We start from the raw sequence: 27,760 nt of genomic DNA, 5'->3' as shown, positions 1-27,760 counted from the left end.
TATAAAAAAGGTATATTTGTATTCAGTACTGTGAGCATGCCGGGTGCAGGTGGGGGTAGCCCCTTCCTAGCCTGCATGTCAAAAGCAGGTAAACATCTTTATTTATAGAAGGAATACATGCATATTCATAGTATTTCTAAGACAAGAAGTGGTTATTACAATTACTTCTGGGAATTCATTACAATATACCATGCCCATTCTATGTCCTGAATTCCACCCCTAATTAATGCTTCTACACATGCATGGTGCCTTCTGGTGGTTGTCCCAGTGGTCGTGGGCACGAAGACTGTATGTCATCCTGATTCAGTTTCTAGGATGGTTTCTAGGATGTGGTTCCTTGGACCAACCAGCAGGCTCCTTGGGTTGCAATTGAGGTACCCCACATCTTTCCCATTGCTCATGCTCAACTACTTTTACAATTTTAACAATATAAAAAATTAGCCCTTTATTCAATGTGGGAAAAAAAAAAAAAGAAAAAAAAAAAAAAAAGAAAAAAGAAAGTGAACAGCAGGGTAAATAAACAAATAAAGAAGGGTGAGTAAAGCTTAGTATTACACACCCATGCAGAAGATACCAATTCACACAGTTACATGATTGTTGGAATGGTCTGGGAACAGCCTGTGGGCAAGAGCAGGAAGGTGGAGGGGCTAATACATTTTGATCCCTTTTGATAACGAGGGAAGTATGTGAGTTTTCTTGGAAAGTAGCAATTGCTGGCTATGCAGACAGCTTTATACAGTAGCCCTCAGTGAGAAACCAGCCTATGCAGCTGGGTGGGATGTGTTGCTCTTTGAGACTCTTGTTAAAAATATTGCAGCAGGTTAGGGAAAGACGAGAAAACTGCAGCAAGACTTGCCAACCAAAGCAGAATTTCATATATGGCAAAAAAGCACCACCCATTTGTTCAGCAGGTGAGAATCCTCCTGTTACTCTTAGAAATTGCAACAAAATTTCTCTAGAGGAGATGAAAAAATCCTTCCAGTGCCTCTATCAAATGATCTGCCATCCATGACATGGACGTTATGCCATAGCTAGGGCCCTGTCACACTGTGCTTTTTACTATGGACTGCCTAGAGTTTAAGAGAATATCCTCTGAACTGGAGAGAAGTTAATAAGACAGATTCCTTGTGTTGCTTAGGGTCCATGAAAGTAAAATCTGGCATTCATGGTAACCTCGCTGATCACAGTGGGAAGCACAGCTCTGTTACAAAAGCGTAGCTGTCTTCTCATATGGATACAACAGCATATTTCATATTAATGGATCAACTGCAGAATTACATTGTTAAACAAAGCTTTTTTTGTTAGTAGCAGTTTTAAGGCTTTTTAAATCTCTGTGTATTGGATAAAATAGCTTCTTGTAAAAAAAAAAAAAAAATGGCAATTAAAAACAGCAAAGCATTGTAAGAGCTTAAATAAGAAGTCAGTATTAATATTTTGGAAGGAAGGATTTGAATAGCATGTGTAGCACATCCTGATGTATTATGGGCACCTCACTTTCTCTGACAAACCCACTTGATTTATTCTTCCCTCTCTGTACTGGTGTCTTTCCTATTACTCCTAACAGAATTTGCACACAAACAGTAAGTCTAACAAGGATCACAGATTTCTTTACAATAAACTCAGATACTTAGTGCAGATGAAGAGACGTTCATAACAGCATGAACTACAGAGAGAGAATTACCTTCAAAGAAAACACGTATCAGAATCAAAGTATTCCAGTGGAAGCCTAAGGTCAAATGATGTTAATGGGCTGTTTTCAATTATTTAGAACATGAAGAGGAAAAGGATTGCATTTGCTCTGTTTTTGAAATAGGCGCCTGATAATTTGCTTGCATGGAAAGTAATCAGATAGGAGAGAATCACTTTGGAGGCTTATTAATGTTTGTTTTAGTATTATATTGTGTGGAGGTGTGCATTTTTATTGGCAAATAGTGTTTGAAATACTGTGCCTGCTTTTCCCCGTTCTTTCTACTATTCTAATTATGTCTGGCTCCTTTGGTACTGGCCACTCTTCCAAGTTCAAACAGTGTGAAAAATAAACACAAAATCCCCTGTATTTTCTAAGAAAAATGTAGGCAGTATATATCACACTGATGTATAGTATACATAGAGGAAGGAATCTCACAGATGGAGTTTTCTTTTAGAACCCCCAAAGAACCGTAAACTAAAATAATTCAGATTATTAATCTTTTCTCTGCACTTTATATGTATTGAAACTTATATGTTACTGTCACCAAATGTGGCAATTTTTCTGTGCCAAGTCTTTCAATTTCCTAAAGGCCAGAAAAAAAATACATTCTCTTATTAAGCAACAACAGTGGAAAACAGGAGAAATGTGATTTTTTCTTGATATTCTCACCCTTTTCTATAGAGCAAAATGAACCGACTTTCAGGTATTGATTGTTACTTGAGCAACAAGTAGCCTTTACTTATTATTGGATTGCTATCATCCCAACAGAAAAATGGAAGGCAGTTAGAAAGAGAAGGCCCAGACATTATACAAAATTGTTATATAACTTGCAGAACCATTAATGGACAATATTACAGGAGATTGTCATTAACGTTTTGATCATCCAGAATTTTCTATTACACCATTTTCTTTTGTAAAAGAGAATGGTGTAATAAAAAAATCTATATTTCTTGCAATAGACACGTACAAACACCCAAGTATTTGAAAATGCACTATACTCTACAGGAAACGATAACACGCAAATATAAATGGCCTAGCTTAATATATCTATATCACCAGTTTGGAAAAGGTATTCTTAATTTTGGGCTTCTGGCATCCTGGTTGCATTTAACATTTTCTTATTTATTTTATTTATTTTATTTATTTATTTATTACTGTTTAGAATTGTTTAAATGTTGAAGATTTTGCCATCTTTGATAAGTTAAAAGCACATTCCATGGCTCTGGCTGAAAGGCTTTTGAATACATTTCAGTAAAATGTTACTTAAAGCCTGAGAATGGATTTACCAGAGACCCTTGATGCTAAGCACTGACAAAACTTTCAGTTAAGTATCCTAGGAATTATATAGGGAATGTTAAAGTTGTATGGATTTTTCTTTTTAGGAGCATCCTAATCTAACTTCAGAAACTTTTTATTTGTAATGTATGTTAAATGAATGGCATAGTTATTGTTATATTGGCACTGATTATAAATAGGGGCAATGGCACTGCACTGAGTTACTTGTGGAATTGTAACTTGTGAATAGGAATGAGTTAAGAATTTTCCTTCATAATGTGTCAGAAATTCATGATTTGTCCAAGCAAGTTTGGTTTAGGTGAGAAAAAAAGAAAACATTTTCATATTCTAAGAGAAATCTTAGTTCAAAACCAGAGTGGAAGAGAAACCTTTCAATACCTGGTGGACACCTGCTATTGCATGGGAAATCAATGCAGAAGTCAGTGTGTACTTTGACTCAGAGCAAACTCTATCCAAACTCTGAAGGGATGAACGTTCTAATCACTGAATTAGTGTCAAATAAGTATTCTGCTGGGCTATGCTTCAGGGAATAGTAATACTGTCTCTCTAAGTAAGAAGAAGGAAATACAATTTTTCTGTTCTACTTCCTGAAATGTGATTCTGTGTGATTCTGTGAAATGTTAGACACATTGAAAGATTTTAGGGGGAATCAGGCTTAAATTTATTCTTAAGTTATTGCACTTATTAAAAATAAATAAATAAATGAAATTTATTTTGTGATTTAGCAGAGAATCAGGAGTCTTGACTTGGATCTACACAGTACTTTTGTATAATACAGTTTCTGCGGAGAAGAACCACTAAGACTTTTTCTGATAATCCTCCTCTCACTGAAAGCACAGGGAAAGCTAAGCTTTAAGCAGTGTGATTTGCCTCTTAACAAAATGTGTACTGAACTGTAGTGGCAAGTATTCCTTATATTACGATAAAACATATATATCCCAATGTTCTCTAGTAAAGAACTGTGATGCATGCATCTTGAGTTGATGTATTTCTAGAATTATTCTAATTCTGATGACCAGGAGATCACTAAATTTTCTACTCCTGAATTTACCTTTCAGTAGTCATTTCTTAAAAGCCTCAAAGCATCACTATAAATGTATTCCTCAGATTGTAACATTAGGCAAGAAAAGAAGTGTTCTTTTCTAAGATTGTAATTTCATTAACTAAAGATTGTTGCAGTAGGGAGAGACTATTTGATGTCATAGCATAGTTACCATATTAGTATCATGTTGCCCTTTTACAAAATGATTTTTCTTCTGAAATCTGGTCATTCCCACACACCTTTTGCTGATTAATGCCTAAGGATGAATAGAGATCATGCATCATTGCAGTTACTCACCCAGTAGCTGGAAGTTTCATGAAAAAAGTATCCACAGAAGCTCTGATAGTCCAGCTTGTTAAGGACAGAGGAACCAAGGACTTCTGAAGTTACATAGCAAAACCTGGCGAAATTATTTCTAATTATCTTGGGAGCAAAAAGGAGCTATTAAGGATTCATTCTCCCATTCACTTGTTGACCTGCTTTATGATCTTAAACAAATTTACTTTCTTTTATGCATTCAGTTTCTGCATTTACCCTGTGATTGTCAAGGACTTACACAGATGCTTTATTAGACAGAAATATTCAGGTGGATTCTATGTGATCATATATGAAAAACTTTATATGAAATAATTTATATGAAAATATTTAAACCTGCTTGCAACTTTATAACAGCTTTAGCAAATTAATTTTTCTTTTCTTACTTCAAGCAATGCAAAAATATCAAGTGCATTTTGAATTAAAAAACACAAACAAAACATTTAAACATTGGAGATCTGATTAACTGTAAAGGTCTGGTGAGTGATAAGAACCACCTTTATTTTGAAAAACTTTCAATGAGATGAAATCAATCATTAAAACAGTTCTGTAAGATATTAAACTTGCCATTAATTGCTGCTAAGAGGAAAACAAAAATTTTGTGCTTAAAGCATTTAATTTCTTTATATATCAGATAACATTAATTACCTGAATAACTGAAATCAGTTTTTCACATGCATCCACTGATTTTGTATGTGAGTGAGTAAAGGTTATATTGCTTGATTAAAAAATAGACAAGTATTCTCAAAGCTTTGAAATGGCTTCTATGGTTTTGTGCAAAGAGATGTGCTCGGATCCTGGAAAAAAAAAAAAAAAAAAAAAAGAAAAAGAATCACTCAGTGAAACTTTTGCCTTTGGTCTGAAAGAAGAAAGGCTGTATCTAAAAATTACATCTCTTAGTTTTATCGATAATCAGTGTTATACTCTTATTTCTAGCAAAAGGGCAGATTCTTGGCACATACGAGGTAGAAGATATCTTGCCATATGTCTAAAGATATGTTTGAGTCTCAGTTCACACTGGTGCTATCAATTGCAGCTCATAAGTACCTCATTATTCAAAATCAAGACTAGAGGGCCAAACAGCTTTCACACTGTCGGAGTTACACATGAATAAACGAGTCACTGAGAATTGAAACAAGTTGTTTTACTCTGAAGGCTGGCTTTGTGATCTACACTCACATAAAATGCATTTTCTCTTAGAGCATGGTTTCCCAATATCTAGTCTTTTTGAAATATTTTTCTACTCCATAATGTCCTTAGAGCTCAGAATAAATCCATATTTACGAGTATTGGGAAGAAGTTTTAGTCATAATTCCTAGAATTCTGCTTTAAATACCAGTCTACAGTATTTTAATTATACTAACTTACTGGACCAAATCCTGAAAAGAAGATGCAAATTATTAAATTTCTCTAAGGTTTGAATGAAGTAAATTGGGATGCTGCTTCTACTGACGTAGTGAAGAAGCAGTGGAAGATCTGACCCACAGTATAACTCTTGAACTCCTTCAATTGTTTAATTTAAGTACAAAAGGAGATTTCTTTTTTTTTTTTTTCTTTTTTTTTTTTTTTAACATACCTACAAATAAAAACCTGACAAACATATCTGAAAATAAGCCTTCATCTTGTATTATACTACAGTTTCTCTTTCTTACTGTTTTTATTTATTTATTTTGGATTTTGTTTCCTGGTGGTAGAAGTGTTTTCTGAAGGTGAGGTAATATTCATATTGCTATGATTAATAATTATGGGTGTGACAGTTTAAAGCCTGGTGTACTGATAAAGTACATTCAGACATCAAATGGTTCAAAAACAAGTGGTCCTAACAGGAGGAAATATTTTATAACAGAGCATTTTATGTTCTGGAAATACCTCAAGTCAGCAGGCAATCTTTATATTTGTTAAAATAGCATTTTTAGGTTAGTTTTGAGGAAGTAAGTACATGCTTTAATTCTGGAGAGAAATCAAGGAAAGCATAAAAATACAAGTGGAAAGACTAACACTCAGAATGAAACACTCAGAAGACTGGATGTGGCTCTGGGCAGCCTGGGCGACCCTGAACATAGGAGGGGGGTTGAAATTAGATGATCTTTGAGATCCTTTTCAACCTAGGCCTTCAATGATTCTATGATTCTATGAAAATAGACTATCAACTATTTTTTTTTTAGAGGATTGATAATAAAATACAGAAGTTCTGAATTGTAAGCTTTCCTAAAAGCTATGCGTTGGATTAATTTCTGTGTTTTCTGTTTTAAAGGAACAAACAGTTAACATACAAGTAAATAAGCAGGGAAAGCACAAAAGAATATTATTTCTCATATTATCTTACAGTGTTTTAGAAACATAAGACCTTTCTTGTCCTGTTAGTAAGCTCTCTTTACAGGCGCATGAAGAACAGGGCATTATCTGGAGCACTGAATAAATCAGGAATGGGAACTTTGAGTAAGGGAAAACAGCACAACACTGATCCATGCAAATACAAGTTTAATTGTTTGAAATCCCCTCTCTGTTTGGGTCATTTACAGTAATGTGTGAAATGCTGATCATCTTTTCAATATAAACCAGTAATGCTAACTAGTTGAGCCTTTAATTCCTTTCTTCACTTGCAGCAATCATGATTACTTACATAAAAGTTTAGTTCCCTTTCAGGTTTTTCTGGAAATGTCTTGGTCTCATTGCATTAGTTGTCTCAATACTTCAGTTAAAGTCTTTACATATTGCTGTTTGATACTAATTTGTTCCTCTGGTCCAGTGCATAGGCAAGAGGGCAATATATTCATCTCCTACAACACCACTAATATTGCAGAAGTACTTGATGTCCTGATTTTTATAGGCACTTGAGATCAGTGCCATAAGCATGTTCTAAAAGTGAAGCAAACGCCTGCGTTACCTGCGTGGGATTAGTCACCTGCAAAATGGTTTCCAGGGTTCATAACAAAGCCAAACTTTTGAAAAAGATTTGCTTCTGGTGTAAGGTTAGAGCAGCTGAAATCTAAATGATGCTGACAGTGCTTTCAGTGGAATTATGACAAGTGTAGACTAAGCCCCTTTTCTTGTCTTGTACCATATTGATACATTGTGATACGTCAAAAATGAAAACCAAAGATAGAAAAAAGTTTTTGCCATTTTAAGTTGTTTATAACATTTAGTATTTAATAGAACTGTTAACATCGCAATAAGAAATAATACCGTAACAGCATATCACATTTTGTTTGATTTTGTAGTGTCATGCTGTCTTGCCTTTCATATTTTCTTGATAACAGGGTATCTGTGTTCTCCCTGCTACCCTACTACTAAAACAATAGGAATTGCAAATTGGATGAAATAAAGGTTAAAATAAATAAAGGATAAACCTAGATTTTCAGGGTAAATGCTTTTGTAGCATAGATGAAGTGTTATGTTAGGAAACCATACAGGAAACAAACGGTTGTATTTTCCTGTTGAGTATGAAAGATTTCCTTACTATGACTTTGATCTTTTTTTTTCCTTTTCTTAAGGAAAAAATACTATGTATGTAAATGTTTCTTTCTATATGGCCTTGTTTCTCCTTAAAATAGGTCCCCTTTAGTTAATATAAAATATTTTCTTTGTGAGGGTGTATCCTTGCAAACCAAGTTAAAGATTTACTACAAATATTTTATTCAGGCTTAATTCACAGTTTTTTATTTTATATTGTTTTGAAGTCACAATTATAAATTAATTACATTTCATGGGAGTAATGGATTATAATACTTATAAGATTTTTGGACAGATTGCAAATTTTTCTATGGAGCTTTTCATTGGTATTTGAACATTCTTTTTGAAAAAAAAAAAAAAAAGTCAAATGCAAAAAAAAAAAAAAAAGTAGTTCTGTTTCAGGGACAACATTATTGCATTTTAGAAATAATATCCTGTAAAATGCCCATAACAAAGTATTTTATCTGGAAGCCTATTGTAGCTTTCTTATTATGGTTTCAAGCTTTTGCAAACATAAAACTGTTCTTATTAAAATGTATATTATTGTACCATACCCTTAATAGCAGCATTCCATCGTATCTACCTATAAATAGACAAAGAAACAATTGCCCAGAGTATTTGCTATTCATTGTCAATATTTTTTATTTCACCGTTAGATATTATACTTCAGAACACTCCTAGGGAGCATTTGAACTGAACATAGAAAGAAAAAAAAAGTTATTTCCTTGGAGTAAACACAAGCTTTTTATCTGTGTTTCCTTGGAATATAAAAATTTATAGTTTTAGTTCCATTGGTCAATTTTGTTGCCTTCTTGAGGACAATTAAAATTATGCAAGTGTTCAAATAAAAGCATATACAAGTCTAAATTAAATCTAGCGTGTAGTCTTGTAAGCAGAGAATAATGGAGAATAATGTACTAGTAGATAATAAATCTATGTATATCAACATGTATATCAACAAGATGTCTGTTTTCTTTCTAGATACACCTTTAGTGAAAATCATTTCTTCTAATTCGTGGCCTGAAGAAGGACAATCTATAATTTTGACTTGTGAATCCAAAGGAAAACCAGTGTAAGTGATTTAACAAGTAATGTGTTTTCTTATTTTCTTTATTCTGCTGTGATTGCAATCTTCAGCTTCAGAAATATGCTCTTTTTGTCTCGTCCTGGGGTGTACTGTAATGTCTGCCATAGAAAACCCTTGAAGCCTGTCTTCATTAAGTATCTATAGAACATCAGTCTTTTACTTTGTCATTTATTTTAGTTTTCAGGAAGAATTCCAGCTGTGAGATATATATTTTTTTTCAGTCAGGTATATCAACCAGAAAGGAGTCAAGCTTTAATCAGCCACTGTTTACATCATTGAACTGATGATAAGAGAGAAAATGTCTCATGAAAATCATCCCACATCAACTAGCCTAAGAGAAAATATATTTAACTTTCTGGACACTTTCACTGCCATTTACAAGGAAATTTGAAGTGTAATGATATGTGCAAATTGGCTACTGATTTCTGCTGGAATTTTAAAAGATGTAGCCCGGTCTGAGAATATGAATTGTTTACTTGGAAACAAGCATCTTTGCTACCAATATTTTTAAGGACATATCTGCAGAGATTGACTCTTGCACAAAAGCTACTATTTAAATCTCTTTTAAACCTCTTTTTTTTTTTTTTTTTTTAATTGTATCCAGTAAACTGCTGTATACTTACCCATGAAGAAACATAAATAATCAAGTTGGTTAGAATTAAATTAATATGAATCAAGTTTCTTGAATACGAACCTACTGCTTAAAAAATCAATATGTAGTGTTACATGAAAGGGTAACAAGCAATTTTAGAATTTTAGAATGGCCTTTAAACTAGTAGTGCAATAATAAAAAAAAAGGTGAAAATTACGTATTGAAATCCATGTAGCAAAAGGCAGAATTTCTCCTTTTTGCAATTTTAATGATTTAATAGAATTGTTTGACATAGTAACCCAAAGTCATCTTCAGATGACGTTAAGCATTTATGCTCATTTTTCTTTTGATAACCTCTTAATTTAGTTAGGCATCATCTAAATTATCTAAGTATTTTTATGTATTACAAGCCTGTATTGTTTTTAAGTAACTCCTCCTGAGCTGATTAGCACTGCAACTAGATCATGCTTCTACCCTACTTTAGACGAGGGTGATAGTGTTACTTCATATGAATCTTAAATGGTGCTCGATGCAACTGGTCATCAGTGTACCTGAATTATACCTTCTGAATTACTATATGCTTTTGAGATACCTTTGTATGTATCTCACAAAATTCAGGTGCAACTGCATCTTGCAATTAGAATATATTTGAAGGAGAATAAATTTACCCTCGAGCATTCCCTTAGGTATCACAGGGTGCAGAGTCCCTGCCCCTGTTGCTTTCAATTTCAGCAAAAGATGTACAAGTGTTTAATTTTAGGAAAAAGATCAGCACTGATTGCTTTGAATACACAACTGGCTAAACTGGCTAGTTTTTAGGATTTTCCTCATCTCTGTATTTACTACATAACATAACCGGTGACAGCTACATGCAGAGATCTCCATTTAACACATTGACTTTGGGGTTTCTAGCTCCAGGTGCTTGATTTTCACTATTCATTTAACATTCACCATAAGGTTAAAAACTTAGAAATAAGGCAGTCATTACAAAATTTTAATTAACTGTTGTTTGTTTCGGGGGACAGCCAGTTTGGCCCTTCATATCTGGCGTCTTAACACCCTAAGAAAGCTTGGAGGCTATACTTCTTCTTTTTGAACTTTCTAGTTTTGTGAGATAGATATCTGGATAGTTGGACGGGTGGATGGAGTTGGTGAGGGCTGTTGGAAATAGTAACAACTAAGTGTTCTGCTCCTGCAGTTTCACACACTTATGAATATTAGAAGAGACATCTCAGAATTTTAGAGTATAGAAATGATCTCAACTGTCATTAAAAATTTGTATTATTAGATATCTACATCTGAACTGCTCTTATCTCTCCAGTGATTGCATAGAATTTAGACATCTGACTCAGATGACTATGAGGGCTGCTCTGAAAGTAATGCCTCCTATTTTATTATGTTGTCTCACAACATCAGAGGCAGATGTTGGTGGCATGGCAGTAGTGGTTGAACCTTCCTATCAAAATTTCATTCCATGTTGTTGCCATGTGACAGATGGCAGCAGAGGGGCAGTCTGACAAAATGGCATCTGACATGGAAATGCATATGGAGCGAAGGTGTATCATTGAATTCCTCCATGAGGAAGAAATGATCATTGAATTCATTGACACTTGCTGAATGTTTCTGGAGACCAAATACTGGATGTGAGCACAGTGAGGCAGCGGGTGGTGCATTTCAAAAGTGGTAACAGTGACAGTGTGACACCTTCAACAGTGCAGATTGTTAAGAGCACATTGTGCAGGCTCTTGTTCATCTCTGGCAAAAGCACATAGCTACTGGTGATGACTGTGATGAAAAATAGCATACTGTAGCTGAAAATGTTCTATATCCAATAGTGTTATTGCGTTCCTTGTATCTGTTCTAGTTTGCATAGAAATAAATAGGAGGCATTACTTTCAGATCAACCTACATATCTCTGTATTTTGAGATGCCAAAGCTAGGAGTCTAAGTGTAGATACCTATATATACAAAACTGTATATCTTTGTTTATTTTTTTTAGATGCATACTACTCTTTATCTATTACTTAAAACCACTTTTTTCCTAGTCTTCATTGAAATTGCTTTCACATGCTAAAAATACTAGACTGTTAAAAAAAAAACAAACAAGTTTGGTTACTTGGTTTTCGTCAAGACACCAGTTTTTCTTAGTAATTTCTGTAGGAAGTAAAAAGCCTAGGAAACTTTTATGTTTTAGCCTGACATACAGGATTTTTTATTAATACGTCAATATTATAGATATTTCTTATATGTTACCATTTGGAGATACTAGTAAAAGAAACAATAATTAGAATGGAGATTCTATTGAGATGCCTACAGATATTTTATTTTATTTTATTTTTAATTTTCATTTAAAAGAAAACTTAGTTGTAACCATAAGTGAATCAACTGAAAATGCTATCTGTGCTTTTGAGAGGTGAGCCAAATAAAAATTACACCATAGAACTATCAAGCCAGGGCACCTCTGTGTGGTAGCCTTTGGGGCACAAATATTTTGTTCTCATAAATGCAGTTCAAATTGTTCGTACCACAAGAACTGCCAACATCAGCAATTCTGTACTGCTTCATTAGGTCAGTCTTTCACTGCACAGAGCAGTAATAAATAAGCATTCTCATGAGAGCAGTTTCCAGTTGCTTAGCATGAGAAACAGTAATGTCATACTCCCAGCCTTCCTTCTTACCTTCTGGCAAGAAATTGGAGAGGTCCATAGAGTCCAACTATGTCTCTCAGAAGATTAGTGATGAACAGTGGACTTCATGGAGAGCTCAAAGCCGGCTTCAGTCCATCATAGACATTTATACATCATGAGTGAACTTCTATCAACTGCCTTCTGACAGCTCTTCTGTTTCTTGTAGGTGGCAGTGACTCATACCAGTAAATTAATGCTTACTACTGTTACTTCTCATTATTCAGTTTTCATAAGAATGATGTTAGAGATGAAAATGGCAAAAGAATAAAGCAGGGTTGTGGCTTGTGGCTGTGGTGACATTCACGATACTGATGGCTGCTGCAGAGTACTCCTTTCCTAAAAGAGAATGGCAGAATGAAGCGAAAGCTGGAGGGTGCCACATCCTACCTGTCCCCGTACCTTTCTTTGCACTGATTCTATCCCTCAAATTATGTGCATCAGATACCTATCCTCTTATTCAAAGCTACACAGTCCTGAGGAAAAGCCCTACCTCACTTATTGTTTATTGTTTAAAGTGACATCTCTGAGAAATCAATTGCCCTTCCAGAACATCCTCCAGATATTTATCAGAGAGGTGGGGAACAACAAGTTGTGAGAATTGGAGAAGGAAAGTCCTCCTAAGACATTATGAAAATTTGTCCTGACCAGCGGATGGCCACAGTTTTGGAAGCCTCAGACACTTGAACGTGTGGAATTATCCCAAACTCCAAGTTTGCTGGTTGTTTAAGAATAGATTTGTGTCATCTGGCATTTTTGGTCTTTAAGCAGATACAGCATTGTTGGAACAGGACTTCTGAGAGTGATGTAATGGGGAGAAGAGTAGGAGTCTGTGTGTGAGAGGGTGTAGAGGAAGATGAAAGACAGGAGAGCCATTCTGAATGATCCAGTAAAGCAACATGTGATCACCAAAGAGGAGAGGTGCAATTTCAGTAACTGCTGACTTCTCATGTCTGTTCATTACTGTGAGGATGAAGTCAACCTTGCTTCTGATCAGGGTCCAGTGCTTATTAATATTAGAGAATTACTTTGGAGACAGAATTCTGGGTAAACATTGTATTACTGTGTATTACTGTTATATGTATTCTATAGTTATTACATGATTATGATATTATAGTAGAGTTTATAAAAAAAGTGGGCTAGTTTTCTTGCCTGTTCTGCAGTGGTTTTGCAGAGGCAGACTGTGAGAGGGATTACTGAAGTGTCACACAGATTGTTATATGTTCTGCGACAGTTCCCTCTGGAATATGTGTTGTGGATGAGGCAGTTTCAAGCAGAGGTCAGATGCCTCAGAGGTGCTGAGGGGGTTCCTGCAAGTTCCATCACTCCTTGAGTTTGCCCCTGGGGGTTCTGATGTGACATGTTTCATTACACCAATCTCACATGGTGTGGATGAAATTACTGCTCACAGTGTCAGAATGGGAATGGTGAGATAGTGAGACTTCCTCACACAGTGCCTCTGAAAAGATCTCTCTTATTTCTGCTTGCAACTCTGGCTAAGTTCACTGCTTGCAGGACCCAGTATCAAAACTTGAGTGTTTTCTGAAAAGTTTAAGTTGCAACTGCGGTTGCAGACCTCTAGATTTGATGATGTTCTGGTCTAGCTAATATAGTACTTGTGGCATCAGTTATGGGCAGCCGTGGAAGTCTAGTGTTTAGAATATTATATGTATAAAGAGTTGACATTCTCAATTAAAATTTTCTGATGGTGGAAAGAAAAAAGAAACATACTCATCAGTTTACCACAGATTGTTTTTAAGCAGAGTTTATAAACAAAACTCACTGTAGAAATGCAAGACTTAGTTATTGGTTTGTTCAGCTGATTGACAATTTTAATAATAATAACATTTTTGGCAATTACAGATGAAAGTATTTAGAAATTTCTCTGTGTAACTTAGGTCAAAACTGCAGATGTCACCTTATAGTTGACACTACTATTCAAGAGCATTTCTCTCTGTAAGAGAGGTACTACTGTATAGTTTCAGAGCAAATGAAAGTTAATATTTCTCAGTCCTTACAGCTGTTTTATCTAGTTCAAAATTTTTAAATGAATCCCCAAAAAGTTGTCAAGCTATAATATTTTGGTAAAAAATCTTGCTTGATACATCTGTAAAATATCAGCATCCCTTTTTTTCTTTCTTTCTTTTTTTAAGCATAATATAGTTTTATCTAGGTTATGTTTATTTTCCAAAGAAGAATATTTAATTAAGCTCTAGAAATCACAAATATCGTTCTGATGAACTCATATGCAATGTTTAGAATTTTCTGTAGTCCTATTGTCTGACAATATTTTGAATATATTCAAATAAAAATAGCTGTAAAAAAAAAAAAAAAAACTGAAGAATGAAATGATCATTCACACTGTTGTCTGTGCTTAAAAAGGTTTTAAAGGGCAGTGTTTTTTTTCTTGTCACAAGTTGTAGCTTCTACACAACATTACATCTGAACAGTATGGTCTACTGACTCCAGAAGTTAACTCAAAAGTGCCCCAAGTGGTAGAAAGGTTCAATATTAGTATTCTATTAGTATTCTTAGTCATTGCTTTCTCCAAAGCATGCATGAATTGAGGGCTTTTTTTTTTTTTTTTTCTTTTTTTTTTCTTTTCTTTTCTTTTTCCCCTAGTGCCGTTTTAGAAATGACTTCTAAGTATAATAGAATAATCAGGTCATGGCAGTTATCTGTCTCCTGTGTGCAGAAGGAATAGGTCTTCCCATTCCATGCATGTCAAGAGAATCATTATATATTGGCTGATTAATGTAAAGAGAATATCTGGCCTTGCTGAAATAAATAAGATTTGTATTTCAGGGAAAGACTCACATTTGTATCCATCATTAGAATAATATTATTTGTAAGGTCATGAAAAAGCTACAGAGAAAATCGCAATCAGGAATAAACACCAATATTTCATATACCCTGTAATCTAAAATGCAGTCAAATAAACTTTGTACTATCAGAAAAATTCATCACTTTTCATAATGAGGACACACCAAATAATTGAATTTGAAACACTCTAATGCTTGTATGTATGATATCGCCACAGAAAAGGAAATGAGAGTTCTGTCTTTTCTAACATCCATTTTAAAAAGATTCCAGTGAATGAGAGAAACATTTTGCAAAGTCTGATGCAAAGACCTACTTAGAATAACAGAGAAATACACGACTCCATTCTTTCAGTGACCCCAGAGAAAGGCTGTTTCACTTGAGAGTGATCTGGTAGAGATCTAGGTGAAGAGAAAACATAGTGAATAGTTAAGAAAGAAACCAAAACCAGCAGAGCTTGGATTCATGCTGGCTCATAGCCTAGGACCCCTCATGGCTTTTTCATCTCAGGTTCTAGAATCTGCATCTGTCCTTGCTGAATGTCCCTTCCTGTCTTGAGGAAGCTGTTGGCTTGTTCCTGTAGGCTGCAGAGGTCCATTAAATGCTGACTCCTCCCCTCAAGTATACTGAATACAATTCCTGTTAGGTGTCAATGACAATCTTAATTGGAGCACTTTCCAACTCCTTAGCCAGATCTCCAATATTAAACAATTAAACATAACACCTAGGAAAAACTCCTAAAGAAGACTACTTGTAACCAGCCACCCTACAGCCCAATGGTCCAAATGGTTTATCACCTTTCAAGTAGTACATGCATATAGTTGACTTGTATTGGCCATGGCCATTGGCTACAAGGATACTATTGCAGACCATAACCAAAAACTTACTAACATCAAGATTGCTTACAGATGTAGTCATTTTTTCAGAGTTTTCGGTGTTTGCTAGCTAGAAAATTACCAAGATATTCATAGATCATTTGTTGTGGTCTCAAGGAGAGTAGGAAGAGTAGAAAATGTCTTCCTTCCTCAGAATAGTTGCCTTAGTTCAAACTAACACAAAACAGAAACGCCTCTAAATCTAAGGAAGAAATTTTTAAAACTGCTTGAAGTGAAACATTTAAATTTCCTGACTTTCCTTACAGTATAAGAAATGTCATCATATTTGGTTTCCTGAAACTTTTGACATTATGTGCAGGATATATGAGCCTTTGAAGAGAATTCCTGACTTCTGCAATCTAGTAGTTATGAATAATCCGTATGATTCAGGTTTTATTTGATACATGTCCTCAGATTGCAGAATTAAAATGTCTTCTTCATAGGAGTTCATTTGTTTCTTCTCCATAGTATCTGAGAACTTAGCAAATAATTAAATGTTTATTTTTATCAGACCTGTGTACATTCAATTGCCTCCAATTTACAGCTGGGAACTGAAGCAGAAAAAATCCTATGATCAAAACCAATGAAAAAGATTACATATTTTTAATGTCTAATGCTGAACACAGTCTCCATTTTCCCAAGAGCATTTGATGTAACATAGAAGGTAGCTCATCATTGGTTAGAATCGTAACACTATGTTCTGAGCACATCTACAAATCTATGCCCAAGAGTCTGAAATCAGACATGCAGAAAATAGCAGAAACCTTTTGCCATTCACGTGTTAACATTTTGGTGTAAACAGTTTGACAATATTGATTTGCAAGTACATTTTCATAACAGGGTTAGATGCTAATTCAGTAATATAATGGCCAGATTTTCACCTGTGCACAATTCTTTCTTTCCTACTTTGACATGATAGACTTTTCACAGCTTAAGATGAGATGGAGGTACTGAAAGAAATTATTTCATTTTCTGCATAAATTTTATTTATTGCAGAGTACTATCTGGGGTATGAATACCTAGCAGCCTAGAAGGAAATGCTGGTAGCAACTGTTCCTGTATGACCTAACCGTAATGAATCTGGAAAAGCATGCATGTTTCTGTATTTATAAATTGCCTTGCAAAATGAATCTACATCCCAAGCTGCATGCTTAGTCTGTATTAATGATTTGGAAAATTGGATGAATTTGTCCATATCCAAAATGAAATATTATTCTAATAAAATATGGATATGGTATTGAAGTATTTCTCCTTTAAATTTAAGAAATTTGTACATAAGAATATCAAATTCTGAAGTTCTGTTTCCATGCTTCTTTGGAAAGGGTCATTACAACTGAAATAAAGTATGTCAGGATAAAAAATAAAGTTGGATACTGGACTTTCATTGTTTTATGTTCAGATTTGGCAGCCTCTGCCTTAGGCAGAAAAGTGGATGGTTGAGAATTTTGTCATAATCAGTAAGTTTTTAACAAAGAGGAACTCTACCTAGCCTCCTTTACCTTGATCCCATAACTAGCATGGATCTCTAATACCTCTCAGCAACTGAGGTATACTTTTTTTCTCAAGATTATGCCTTCCACATGCTGGAAGTTTACAGCTAAGTTTCCGGTGACACATATCACACACAGCTTTGAGTGCAATTCTGTAAATATATTTTTAAATATGCACTTTCATATGTGATAAAATATCGTCTGTTGTTGTAGGCTTGGATAAAGATAATAACCCCTGCTCACAGTTCTCAGCCCTTTGTGGAACAACTCTCAAGATGGCACATGCTCTACTATTCTTGTCTTTCTGCTTATGGATTTTCTGCTGAAATTCATCTCTCCTTTCTGCTTAAGTTATCTTCTTCAGACTTAGCTTATTCAGCAATTTGATAAAGTCTGTCTCCAACAAATACAAGTTTCTTTATCCCATCTCTGTCTTTCATGCATTGTTCTTGTTTCTTGAAAATTTTCTTTACACTGTTCTAACAGCACATTGTATTACATCTTTGTATTTAGGCTCTTCATATATTCTTTTTTCGTTGTTGTTTGGAAAAGTGTGAAATGGTATTTCTGCAAGAGGAACTGATTATATTTTAGTAGGTGATTATTAACTCATAAACGGTCTACTTTTAATTTGATCTGATGCCATATAAACTGTGTCAGCTAATGTTAATCATTCTGTATCCCATGGTCATTGTCAACCACACAGAAATTTCTTATGAACCAAACTTGTAAGATTCTTTCAAAAACTGCACTGAAACATTACAGATGAGTTAAGCATAATTTTTCTCTACCCGCACAGGCAGCAGTGGATACATTTAAGAAAACTTATCAAAATTAAACAATACATTTCAGAGCTTTTTAAGTGGGAAATGTATGGAGAAAATACATTTTATTTGCAACATTAGATAATGACATAACGTGACATAGGTCGGTTTTGTAAATCATAATATGCATAACTGTTATTAATGGTGAATTTTTTCAGTATCCAAGTTCAATGCCCACTCCATTTTTTAAATAATTCCAGTTAATAGTCACTGATGCCAGTCCAAATATCTGTTAAAGCCAAAATTGACATCATTGGCCAGGATTTTACTATCACTAATGTAATTGCTTTCTTTGGATAGTTGGCCAATTTTTAAATAATTGTCTTTATAAAGCAGTTCATCATAATGGTATCTCCTGCCTTGATTTAGTAAACATCTTTTATATGCTGTGTTGACTGAGTATTCGATTTCCAGAAAATATTCTAAAATCTGATGAAGATTATGATATAAACTGTAAAGAAAAATCTGCATACTGAAGCTTTCCAGATAGGTAGTTTGTCTTTGCAACAAAAAGCCAATTATTTTAAAGGATTATGTAAACATTCAGCTTGAAACCTTATACACCAATATTCCTCCATGTAATTGTGCTGTGGTGTAGTAGATAACATAGTAAGAAGTAGGTAACATTTTTGCTGAGTTACAGCATGTATACATAATAGATTAAATTTCACTTTATGTTAAATATCCTGATAGTCTGAGAAGCTGTATCTTCACTTCACAACTGGGACCTCCTACTGGTGTAACAAAAAGTGTGACACAAAAAGAAACAGGTGGGAGAATTAGTGCCTGACTAAAAATTACACTTTAAAATAAAACCTCTTACAGTGCAAAAGAACTTCCCCTTTAGCATTCTGTAAAATAATCACATTACATAATAGGCTCAATTCAATCATTGCTTTTTCTCTTTATTAAACATCCTGTTTCTGCAGTGTTTACACAAAAAAATGTTGCAGATAGATAGTACATTGTGAAAAACAATAAAATGCAGCATTTTTAGTGCTCATTAAATCCATTTTGCATGCAAATGCCTTTTGAAATAATTTTTCTTTTCTCTTTTAGTTGAATGCCTAGCAAAGAGCAGCTGATGGAGTTGTGTACAATATGAACACATCCTAAAATAAAAGAGGTCCATAGAAGACAGTAAAGTTGAAATACAGCATGTGTAATTGTAATTCAGTGCTAGACTGGAAGTTAAAATGAGAGAAAATATTTTGGGAGATGCTATGATAATTTCAGTAAATAAGAGATTAGCTACAGTTACAAATGAACATCCATCAGACACAGAACACAAGAAAAAATGTTAGTTAATTTCCATTGGTGCAAATCATAGTCAGAGTATTTTGCTCTCTTACATAACTGCAGAAACAGAGCTTATTCTCCCTATAGCAGATGCGATCTGAAACACGCAGCATCATGGAGAACATCAGATCATGCGTTCCCCCCTCATATTTAGAGCAGCACAGCTCCCTGAGAAAGAGTGTGTGCTGTAAGCTAGTCAAATAAAACACCATACTTCCACAGGAATGGAAATGGTCACATCAAGAACATGAAAAGGACAATTCAATATCAAATTCAGATTTTCTTTTAATCTATATCTTTTTCATTTCTTCTTTGTATTTGGAAACCTTTCATTCATAAATTCATCTCAGTTTGGAATTGTATTTGTATGGATAGAGGAAGTGTATGTATCTTCCCACGCAGAACTTTTTTTGGCATTAGCCCAGTATATGGGAACTGCTGAATCACATCCTGAACCTCTGATTGATCACCTGAGGTGAGCAATGAGTCAGCCATGGGAGCACAGGTGAAGGCAATTCATCTGTGCTGCCAGAAGGGGTGGAGCCTGGCTCCACCTCTCCTAAACCCATTTAAGAGTTGACTACCAAGGGGAAAGCTTCTCTTTTAGAGATCCCCTTCTCTGGAGTTTCATGGTGAGCCCAGGATATGGGTAAACATTCTATCTATTCTGTTTTGGTATAGTAACTCTATAGCTAAACTCTCTGGTATGTTTCATAACTGTAACTAACATCTGTACATTCATTGATTATACACCCAGCTAATTAGTGCAGTTGCTGAAGGCTGCAAAAGAAAGGATAGAAAAGTATCCCAATAACTTTTTTAGGTGTCAAAATGTACAACTTTTAGTGTATGAACATAGTCCTGGAACAAATTGAGATGATAAGGTAAATGAGATTATGGTCGTAACCGATATGGCTGGAAAGAAATGGGTAAGAGAACGAGTATTTTAGTACCTTTCATTAACAGTGGAAATTTAAATATTTTTCTTTTCCTTCTTACTCTGTCTTTTCCTTGCGAGGAAATTGTCCGATATTTTTCAGACTTCGGCTTGCCTAGTGAAAACCCAAATCTCCAGATATGAGGCTTGGTATTTAACGTACCACTGTAAACTGTTTCCAAAATTATATTAAAAGACTGCAAGAATGATCGCATCTGGGATACAGTCTTTCACAGGAGAGTAAAAGTGGTATGCAGGAAGGGTGCTGAACCATAGGTAGGAGGAAACTGATAATAAAGTACTGTAGCTGCGTTCATGGTTTGTCCCTCATGTAAGAATCTGCTACAGGTAGCTGAGAGGCTGAGCAATGACTCCAGAGCTCTACACATCAAGGAATGATCTAGCTAAGAAACAGTGGTGAATGTACTGGGTTTTAGCTGGTGGAGATCTCAACAGAAGAGAAAAAAAGGAAAAAAGAAAAATTGTGAGGAGCACCTAGCAAAGATAATTAAAAGTATTAGCTATTCTTCCTTGAAATGTATCAAGGAGAGAGAGTGTTCATTTGTATGATCAGTGAAGAATTAAGATACAAGAGGAACTCGAATTCATGAATTCACTGTATCAATATTTACTGTGAAAGAAAATGGGTATATTACAGACTATCTCCCTTTTATTCTGAGGTGCTCATTAGAAAGTTCTTAAATGCACTGTATAGGAGAATGTGGAAGAAATGGATGAAGTGAACAGAAACAGGAAATCAGTGGGGCCGGATGGTTTCACTTGGGTGTTCAAAGGACTTCGGGATGAAATAGATGAATTACCATTAGTGACAAGAAGCTTCATGATTAAAGTCACTGTGCTAATGTGGGACAAAATGGATTCAGGAGAGGTCCTAGAATGTGCAAGTCTGTAGAAATGGCATCTGGACTTGATAATAGTAAGAAAATTTAAGAAATTTTAAGTATTTAAGAAAAGCTGGAATTAGTAGATAACCTAAAAAAAAAAAAAAAAGAGAAAAACCACAATTTTTTTTGTAAGGGAAATCCATTCTTAACATTCTGGGTATGTGCCATTCTATGAATGGCACAAAAAATGTACAAGGTGGTGGTCACTTGAAAAAAATATTAGAGGTTTACAAAAATGTAAGTTTTATATAGAAATAGTTGAACGATATTGTTGGTTCATTCTCTCTTCAAATAGAAACACTGAGGGCTAAATTAAGCTAGTAACAACCAGTTTTATAGCAAAGCATGGTAGTCATTCTTCACACAGTGACAGGTAGAATTCCAGAATTTGTAGTCAATGGATACAAGAAGTGGTAAAATATGGTAATTCAACAGTAAAATGGATAAATTCACAGAATGGAAAATCATCATGGTTTACTCTGTGGTTGGTGTCAGAAGTGCCTGAGATAGCCGTATGTTGGAAGTTTGCTGGCAGAGGCAACACCTGTGCTTGATCTGCTCCCTAGACAACTGCTTGTCCCTGGTGCTGGAGATAAGGCACTGGGCTGCCTGATCCAGTACAGCTGTTTCTGTGCTGTTAAGCTTTGTGTTTACTGTGGGTAGCTAGGACTAGATGCTAATAGAGCTGGATCCCACTGAGAACTTGAGGATATCTTCTTTACAGTGCTAAAATTATTACTGTGGAGGTGCTAATGGATGATTTTTAGTGTGAGAGAAGTTTGCGTGAACTCAAGCACTTCCTTCTGTATGGAGATGATATGTTTGGGAAAAGAAAAACTACTGTAAGTAAATACCATTTTTTATTGTATTGCTGTTTTGTAAGTCATTTTTAGACATGAAAGAAATTGACACAGGCCACAGTATAGGACTCAGCTCTGAAATATAAGTAATCGTAAGTTCCTAATGTATTATTGTATTAGTATTAAGATTTCATTATATTCTCTTGAAGGCATGAAGTATTTCATTATTTATCATAGAATCATAGAATTGCAAGGTTGGAAATGACCTGCAAGATCACCTAGTCCAACCGTTCCTCCCACTACCATTGCTACCACAAGCACTAAACCATATCTCATAGCTCCTCATCCGGATGCCTCTTGAATACTGCTGGGGATGGTGACTCCACCACCTCCCTGGGCAGGCCATTCCAGTGCCTGGCCACTCTCTGAGAGAAAAAGTTCTTCCTTATGTCTAACCTAAACCTCCTCTGGTATAACTTGTGGCCTTTTCCTCAGGTCCTGTCTGTTGGCTGGGAGAAGAGGCCAAACCCCTCCTCATCACAACCTCCTTCAGGAAGTTGTAGAGTGTGATGAGGTCTCCCCTGAGCCTCTTCTCCAGACTAACCAATCCCAGCTCCATCAGATGCTCTTCATAAGACTTGTGCTCCAGACCCCTCACTAGTTTTGTTGCCCTTCTCTGGACATGTTCCAGGGCCTCAATGTCTTTTTTTGTATTGAGGGGTCCAAAACTGAACACAATACTTGAGGTGCAGCCTCACCACTGCTGAGTACAGGGGGATTATTACCTCTCTGCTCCTGCTGGCCACACTATTTCTAATGCAGGCTAGGATGCTGCTGGCCCTCTTGGCACACTGTCGGCTCATGTTCAGCTGAGCATCAATCAACACCCCCAGGTCCCTTTCCTCTTCACAGTCATCCAGCCACTCATCTCCAAGCCTATAGCGCTGCATGGGGGTTATTGTGGCCAAAGTGCAGGACCTGGCATGAGATCTTGTTGAACCTCATACTATTCACGTCAGCCCTGCTATCCAGCTTATCTAGATCCTTCTGAAGGGCCTCCCTACAATACAGTGTATTTCAATATAAGCTTTCTTCTAGAGTTTTTTGACACTCAGGAAAAAAGTATAACTCGGGTACAAAAATCTTACCATGTATAGTCCTTCCTTTTGGTGTTACTGTAACTGTTCTACCAAAACATTTTTTTTGTTGAGAAGAATCCAGTTTCAAAAAAGATCATAGAAACATCATAGGTACTGCTAGATATTTCTTGTGGATTGAGTCAGCAGATGGCTGAGCACCACAAAGTGGTTCACTCATTCCCCCCTCTTTCCCAGAGGGATGGGGGAGAGAATTGGAAAAGAATAAAGTAGAACTTATGGGTTGAGATAAATATATATATATATTTACTAGGATAAAGAAGGAAAAAGGTAATAGTTATGACTTCATATACATATGTGTGAACATATATTGCAAGTAATGCACAAGAAATTGCTCATCACTACACAAAATGATGCCCAGCTAGCCCCCTGGGCAGTGGAAGAGAGGTGAACTCCCACACTCCTTTCAAAACTCTCCTTTCACATGATGTCATATGGTATGAATATCCCTTTAGCCAGTTTAAGTTAGCTGTCCTTGTTTGGTTCCCTTCCAGTGCTCTGGACCTTTTGCTGAGAATGGCTTTGGTTCTGTACAACACTGCTTAGCAGCAACTATAAATGTCAGTGTGTTATCAACACTGTTTTTCTCCTAGAACTAAAATCTAGCATCATACCAGACACTCTGAAGGAAACAATTCCATCCCAACTGAAACTAAGACATTATTAAAGGTTTTTTACCTGATGAAAAGGGAATCTTCTGCTACATCTCCCAAACTTCATGGTGAGCAATGTTTTGACGTGCACTGAAAGTCAAGAATTGCGTAGCTTTGGTTAACGAGGGTTGGTACTGAAGACTTTTCATAGTACTTGCTTGTCATTCAAGTTGCAGCGCTAGTACTTTTATCAGCTCTCTGTGTTGTTGCTGCATTTCAAATGCATGAAGGAATTTTTAGTTTAATGAGGCTTCTCCTTGACTCTGTCTCACATCAATAGCCACAAGATTTTAAAGAAGTCATATTTGGTTGAGCAAGGAATTCTGAATCAGATTTTCATCTGTTTACATAATGAAAAAGGTGGAAGTGAATCAGCCACTCTTCATTTTCCCCTTTGATTCTTGTGCCAGCAAGTATTTGACCCTAGCCCAAAAATGCAGGTGGTGTTTCTTAGATGAGATTTCTCAGCTTACTTGTCTTGCAGAGACATCGTTTCTTACAAGTATCGGTACACAGCTCTTACTGAAAACATTGCAAGTTAGGCATTTGAATAGCTCTAAGTATCTCAGCCTGAAATATCAAAGCAGTCTAAAATCCTGAATCATCAAAGGAAAAAAAAAAAAGCTCATAATCCTTGCTCATCAATATTTTTATATATTCTTCTGGCATCAACTGGCTGTGGAAATATCACTAACAGATGTAACACTGATTAAAGAAAAAGAAAAAAAGGAACTTGAAAACATGGCGTAAAAGAAGCTACCTCCCATTTCTTCCTTGCAGTCTACAACGTTACCTATCAAATAGCATAAAATCTGGCACTTTGGGTTGAGCTATCCTATTCTTTGTCTGTAAGCCAAGCTGATTTTACAAAATGTACTCTTATTTAGTTATACAGTATGAAAATGTAGAAAGCATTTAAAATTAGTCATGGTGAGTCTCTTTGTTACTTCTGAATAATTGGAATTTTCCGCAGCTCTTGTTGCATGTATGCAGTATACTTAGAAACTTTTATGAAAAACACAATGTTAGAAAATGATCTGAAGACATACCAGATAAGAGGGTGTTATTTTCCTGTGTTCTGTGAAATGCATAGTAACTAAGGTGTGCACATCCTGCCATTATGCTGTGCTGCTGCTTTCCTATCCCCAGCAGTACTTCATTAGCATTAAGAGCATAGTTCTTGGTTAATCCTAGTAATTTTCAGCTGCCATTCTGATGCATCCACTTGAGCACTATATTATCTTAATACTACTGACATTTACATGTCTTTGAAATATTTTTTTTTGTTATTGTCCATTTAATCCACTGCAGTTTCTATCATCCTTTGTTCTCATCATTATGCTTTACTTATAGCTGATGAAAAAGAATAATCTACTAATTTCTCAATAGCTCTTAAAGGTTAAGAAGGAATCAACAAGGTGTAAACAGCAGTATAAAAAGCACAAAGATTTAGCAGTTTGAATGCATAATTAGAAACCTATAGAACTAGAATTATAGTGAAATCAGGTCATTAAGATTTCTGTGTTTAATCAATGCTTTTTCATGTGAATGATATTCTTATGTGCCATTTATCATCTCAGCTATACTCTGATGGAAAAGAAAAAGCCTCTCAGAACAGCAGTAAAACATTTAAACAAGGTGTGAGAATTATTCTTTATATTCACTTATCTCTGTATAGTTTCTCCTTTCTTTTTCCCCCTTATCTGAGTGTAGATCTTAGATAATAAATCTGAAAGGAAAGGGATTTGACTTTCTAATTCACACATCAATAAATGGCACCAATCCCAGGCACAACTGGGGAAGGGGACTACATCAGAGATGTGCTCAGCACTGAGACAGAGTAGTTCTAGCTCTGTTTTTTTTGACAAAAGCTTTTTCTCTACTTCATCATGTACCCATTCCCCAGTTGGAGTAATGTTACCATTCAGTGGACCTTGCTTTCTCACTGTGTGAAGCTACCAGGCTGCAGTTTCATGAGGCTGCCTTCCCCCAGCTGCCTGCAGCAGTAAGGGCGATGCACCTGATGGAAACAATTTCTCCCCCTTCACTCAGACAATCTCTTGGAAGCAAGGCTGTCACCAGACTCTAATTATTGATATGTTATTAGGGATATCTTATCCATTACTTGTGAGAGCTGCTATAATATATTGCTTGCACCTGAACAGCTTGTTCTTGTGCAATCTGCCCATAGCAGGCCTTTACTTTTGATACAAAAGCAGCATCTATGCTATCTTATAAAAAATTGGAAAGCACCTTATCTGATCTCTGTTCGAGTCCAAGCCAGCCCACGGATATTCTCTGCAAAGTATTTCCTGGTATTTGTCCTTGAGCTAGTGCCAGTGAGCTGACAGTGGCAGTAGTCCCAACCCACTTCTGCAATGTCTCCGTTCCCCTGAAAGTAAGGCAGGATTTATAACATGAGACTCTTAATGTATTTTCTTTTCTTTCCCACTGCTGTACTGACTTACACCTCTCTTTGCCATTTTAGCCTCAGGAAACTTTCTGAAAGAGATGTTAGAATTCTGGAGAGGACTGGTTAAAATTTAAAGGAAATATAAATTATTTATAAAACTGACAACACAAAATGAACAGTATAACCATATGTACCAGAGACATTGTTTTCTATAGGCAGAAGGTTTTAAAATGCACTTTTAATGAAAGCTGTTTGTAAGCTGTAAAGCGTATAGTTCTTTCTCTGAACTTGAGATGTTTTAAGCATAAGACTTTAATATCCGTATAAAACAGTGTGGTTTAGAATTGACTACTAAAAATGTAGTCTAAAATACTGTTTATTTTGATTTGAAGTACTAAAAATGCATTAAAATATCCACATTTCTTTCAGAATAGAACTGAATGAAGCTGGTGCTTATTCCCTGACCTTTGCATGGTGCATTTGGAAAAAGATTTACCTTTTTGTTTATGGACTACATCACTGTGCCTCTATTCTTCAGGCCCGTTTGCTCCCAAGTGATATTTTGTTGCAGAAAGTTTGAAAATTTGGCAGCTTCCTTCTCTCTTTTGTGTTTACTTAACTGCTTAGAGGTAGAAATAAAGTCATTCAGGAAAAAAAAAAAAAATTGCCTTTAATAGGATTGGTTACCAACAGGATATAGAAAAGTTTCAAGACATAGGAAAGTATAAATTAATAGAAATGTACAGCCTCGTTTTTGGGAAGTAGGTCAGATTTGGAGGAAGCAAAAAAGTGGAGTGGGGGTGGAATGAGACACCCAAAGTTTACAAGTAGATGAAATATTTTGCAAATATGGGGGACAGATGAAAAAAGTGGAGAAGCAAAAGATGAGGTGATGTAATGGGCAGTGTATGGCCCAGGTTGCTGGAGGCAATTACTGTTCTCCTCTATGAAATAGCATTAACACATCTACAGTGCTTGTAGGATAGCTCCAACATTCCGACTGGAAAATTAGCGGAGGTGAATGCCAAAGTAAAATCTGGAGAAGATCAGTCCCTTAGAAAGTGTGCAATGTTTTTAATCTTCAAATGTGTTGGAAAGGTGGTGAATGTAAGTACAAGCATTTTTCTTCTTTTCTCACTTTAAATGTTTGTAGTTGTACAAAATTGAGCATACAGCTCCAGTGTGAAACCTTTTTGCTCCAAGAGCCTGCTGACAATATCCGAACAGTGTGTGAACAAAAGCTGCTGTAGGCAGCTAAACATGATGTACATGTGAGGTACGTGCCTCATACACAAATCTGAAGTAGTGCAACTGTTTCTATGAAACCAGCCTGAACGTCCATAAAGAATACAGTTTTAAGAGCTCCAGCTGTAAGTACAGTCACACCAGAACACTGGCAGTGCCTAATAGGCTTAAGAAATTGTGGTT

General features: G+C 35.6%; 1 protein-coding gene across 4 annotated transcripts in view; it reads left to right on the top strand.

Moving 5' to 3' along the window:
- Positions 1-27,760, top strand: part of CADM2 (cell adhesion molecule 2) — a 627,326-nt gene that overhangs the window by 524,775 nt on the left and 74,791 nt on the right. For all 4 annotated transcript variants that reach the window (XM_090120991.1, XM_090120994.1, XM_031612686.2 and 1 more), the window contains one exon: positions 8,778-8,868. In XM_090120991.1, coding sequence (XP_089977117.1) covers positions 8,778-8,868 — 91 coding nt within the window. The remainder of the gene's footprint in view (positions 1-8,777; positions 8,869-27,760) is intronic.

The sequence above is a fragment of the Phasianus colchicus genome, chromosome 1 (genome assembly GCF_987193195.1).
Source record: "Phasianus colchicus chromosome 1, bPhaCol1.hap1.1, whole genome shotgun sequence".
NCBI lineage: Eukaryota > Metazoa > Chordata > Aves > Galliformes > Phasianidae > Phasianus > Phasianus colchicus.
Note: the sequence above shows the minus strand (reverse complement) of the source record. Positions and strands in the feature narration are given on the sequence as shown.